This window comes from Somniosus microcephalus, chromosome 8 (assembly GCF_052327205.1).
Source record: "Somniosus microcephalus isolate GS21.2 chromosome 8, FLI_Smic_1.0, whole genome shotgun sequence".
Classification (NCBI taxonomy): domain Eukaryota; kingdom Metazoa; phylum Chordata; class Chondrichthyes; order Squaliformes; family Somniosidae; genus Somniosus; species Somniosus microcephalus.
The window spans coordinates 95,635,751-95,639,717 of record NC_140994.1 but is presented as its reverse complement, the minus strand read 5'-3'; the positions used below and the strand labels follow the sequence as shown (position 1 = coordinate 95,639,717).

The 3,967-nt window shown below is 49.1% G+C and overlaps 1 protein-coding gene across 1 annotated transcript; it reads right to left on the bottom strand.

Moving 5' to 3' along the window:
* Nucleotides 1-1,095: 1,095 nt before the first annotated feature.
* Nucleotides 1,096-2,177, bottom strand: LOC147113706 (uncharacterized). Its single transcript, XM_085994034.1, has one exon. The coding sequence runs from the start codon at nt 2,175-2,177 to the stop codon at nt 1,227-1,229; it is 951 nt and encodes a 316-aa protein (XP_085850160.1). The 3' UTR covers nt 1,096-1,226.
* Between the last annotated feature and the right edge of the window lie 1,790 nt (nt 2,178-3,967).

Sequence of the window (3,967 nt, the reverse complement as noted above, 5' to 3'; positions counted from 1 at the left end):
GTCAGTTTTCATGTTCCCTGCAAGCTTACTTGCATAATCTATTTTCCCCCTATTAATTAATCCGTTTGTCCTCCTTTGCTGAATCCTAAACTGCTCCCAGTCCTCAGGTTAGCAGCTTTTTTTGGCCAATTTATATGTCCTTTCTTTTGATCTTATGTTATCCCTAATTTCCCTTGTTAGCCATGGTTGAGTCACCTTTTTTGATTTATTTTTATGCCAAACTGGGATAAACAAATTCTGTAGTTCATCCATGCGATCTTTGAATGTTTGCCATTGCCTATCCACCGTCAACCCATTGAGTGACATTACCCAATCAATCCTACCCAACTCGCATCTCATACCATCATAGTTCCCTTTATTTAAATTCAGGACCTTAGTCTCTGAGTCAACTACTTCACTCTCCATCTTAATGAAGAATTCTATCATACTATGATCGCTCCGACCCAAGGGGCCTCGCACAACAAGATTGCTAATTAATTCTTTCTCATTGCAAAATACCCAGTCTAAGATGGCCTGATCCTTAGTTGGTTCCTCGACATAATGGTCCAGGAAACCATCCCATAAACACTCCAGGAATTCCTCCTCCACAGTATTGTTACTAATTTGGTTAGCCCAATCTATATGTAGATTAAAGTCACCCATGATGACTACTGTGCCCTTATTGCATGCTTCTCTAATTTCCCTTTTAATGCCATCCCCAACCTCTGCATTACTGTTTGGGGGTCTATACACCACTCCCACTAATGTTTTCTGCCATTTGGTATTTCTCAGTTCTACCCATACAGATTCCACATCATCAGAGCCAATATCTTTCCTTACAATTGTGTTAATCCCCTCTTTAACCAGCAATGCTACCCCACCTCCTTTTCCTTTTTGCCTATCTTTCCTGAATATTGAATACCCCTGGATGTTGAGTTCCCAGCCTTGGTCCCCCTGGAGCCATGTTTCCATAATTCCAATCATGTCATATTCATTTACTGTACCTTTATTTGTGCTGCTAATTCATCCACCTTATTACGAATGCTCCTTGCATTAAGACACAAACCTTCAGGCTTTTTTTTTAATGCTCTTAGACCTTTTAGAATTATTATTTACTGTGGCCATGTTTGTTTTAAACCCTTGATTTCTCTGATTGCCACCTTTGTTTTTCTCCTTCCTGTCTTTTGCTTCTATCCTTGTTTCCCTTTCCTTTGTCTCCCTGCTCAGGTTCCCAACCCCCTGCCATTTTAGTTTAAACCCTCCCCCACAGCACTAGCAAACACTCCCCCAAGGACATTGGTCCCGGTCCTGCCCAGGTGCAGACCGTCCGGTTTGTTCTGGTCCCACCTCCCCCAGAACCGGTTCCAATGTCCCAGGAATTTGAATCCCTCCCCCTTGCACCATTCCTCTAGCCACGTATTCATTTGAATTATCCTTCTATTTCTACTCTGACTAGCACGTGGCACTGGTAGCAATCCTGAGATTACTACCTTTGAGGTCCTATTTTTTAATTTACCTCCTAACTCCCTATATTCAGCCTTTAGGACCTCATCCCATTCTTTACCTATATCGTTGGTACCTATATGCACCATGACAACTGGCTGTTCACCCTTCCTTTCCAAAATTTTCTGCAGCTTCTCCGAGACATCCTTGACCTTTGCACCAGGGAGGCAACACACCATCCTGGAGTCTCGTTTGCTGCCGCAGGAGCACCTATCTATTCCCCTTACAATAGAATCCCCTATCACTATAGATCTACCCCTCTTTTTCCTCCCGTCCTGTGCAGCAAAACCACCCCTGGTGCCAGGAGGTTGGCTGCTGCTGCCTTCCCCTGTTAAGTCATCCTCCCCAACAGTATCCAAAATATTATAACTGTTTGAGAGGGGGATGACCCCAGGGGATTCCTGCACTACCTTCCTGTGCCTAGTATTCTGCCTGATGGTGACCCATTCCCTTTTTCCCTGTGCAACCTTTACCTGCAGTGTGACCAGCTCCCTGAACGTGCTATCCACGACCTCCTCAGCCTCATGAATGCTCCAATATCTATCCATCTGCTGCTCCAGTGGCACAATGCGATCTGTCATTAGCTTCAGCTGGACACACTTCCCGCACACGTGGTCGTCAGGGACACAGGAAGTGTCCCTGATTTCCCACATAGTGCAGGAAGAGCAAACTAAGGGGCTGAGCTGTCCTGACATGACTTACCCTTTACTTCCTTTAAGTTATGTTAAATTTTTGGTTACCAGCAGCCCCTGCTACACATCAGAGCTTAGAAACTATAACCCACAGAGTTTAAGTTTGGAAAAAAGAAGGAGAAAGAGAGAAATACTCACCAACCAATCACTTACCTGCTTTCTGGTGACGTCACGCTTTGATTACTTTTTACCTCTCTCTCCCGCTGCTGAATTGGTAAGCCTCGCTGCTCGCTCCTCACCCAGGTCCGCTCCGCCACTCAGGTCGGGCCTCACCTCGCCGCCACTTTTATGCTCCGCCTCGCCTCGCTGCTCGCTCCTCACCCAGGTCCACTCCGCAGCTCAGGTCGGGCCTCAGCTCGCCGCCGCTTTTATGCTCCGCCTCGTCTCGCTGCTCGCTCCTCACCCAGGTCCACTCTGCCGCTCAGGTCAGGCCTCACCTCGCCGCCGCTTTTATGCTCCGCCTCGCCTCGCTGCTCGCTCCACACCCAGGTCCGCTCCGCCACTCAGGTCGGGCCTCACCTCGCCGCCACTTTTATGCTCCGCCTCGCCTCGCTGCTCGCTCCTCACCCAGGTCCACTCCGCAGCTCAGGTCGGGCCTCAGCTCGCCGCCGCTTTTATGCTCCGCCTCGTCTCGCTGCTCGCTCCTCACCCAGGTCCACTCTGCCGCTCAGGTCAGGCCTCACCTCGCCGCCGCTTTTATGCTCCGCCTTGCCTCGCTGCTCGCTCCACACCCAGGTCCGCTCCACCGCTCAGGTCGGGCCTCACCTCACTGCCGCTTTTATGCTCTGCCTCTCCTCGTTGCTCGCTCCACACCCAGGTCCGCTCCGCCGCACTGCCTGAATTCCCAACTGGTTCTCCTCACTTGAGGCTTTGCACCATTGACTCTATCCATGGACTTCATATCCTGGCAAGTTGCTGTTGTTTTCTATGGAGCTGTCCTGTTATAAAGTTTGATGCTGACTTGTGGCTCTTGCCAATAGATTGTGCTAACAACAACAACAGCACCTTGTATTTATGTAGCGCCCTCAATGTAGCAAAACGTCCCAAGGCGGTTCACAGGAACATTCTAAAACAAAATTTGACACAGAGCCACATAAGGAGATATTAGCGGAGGGGACCAAAAGCTTGGTCAAAGAGGTAGGTTTTAAGGAGCGTCTTAAAGGAGGAAAGAGGGGCAGAGAGGTTTAGGGAGGGAATTCCAGCGGTTAGGGCCGAGGCAGCTGAAGGCACGGCCACCAATGGTGGACCGATTAAAATTGGGGAAGCGCAAGAGGCCAGAATTGGAGGAGCGCAGGTATCTCAGAGAGTTGTAGAGCTAAAGGAGATTATAGAGATAGGGAGGGCGAGGCCATGGAGGGATTCAAAAACAAGGGTGAGAATTTTAAAATCGAGGCATTGCTTAACTGGGAGGCAATGTAGGTCAGCTAGCACAGGGGTGATGGATGAACGGGACTTGGTACAAGTTAGGACACGGGCAGCAGAGTTTTGGAATACAAAGGGTAGAGAGTGGGACACTGACCAGGAGTGCATTGGAATAGTCAAGTCTAGTGGTAACATAGGCATGGATGAGGGTTCCAGCAGCAGATGAGCTGAGGCAAGAGCGGAGTCGGGCGATGTTGCAGAGGTGGAAATAGGCGGTCTTAATGATGGCGCAGATATGTGGTCGGAAGCTCATCTCATGGTCAACTATGACACCAATGTTGCGATAAGTCTGGTTCAGCCTCAGATAGTTGCCAGGGACAGGGATGGAGTTGGTGGCTGGGGAACGGAGTTAACAGTGATATATCAGAATG

Coding starts and splice junctions, on each gene's coding strand:
- LOC147113706 (XM_085994034.1), bottom strand. CDS start 2,177: ATGTCAGGACAGCTCAGCCCCTTAGTTTGCTCTTCCTGCACTATGTGG.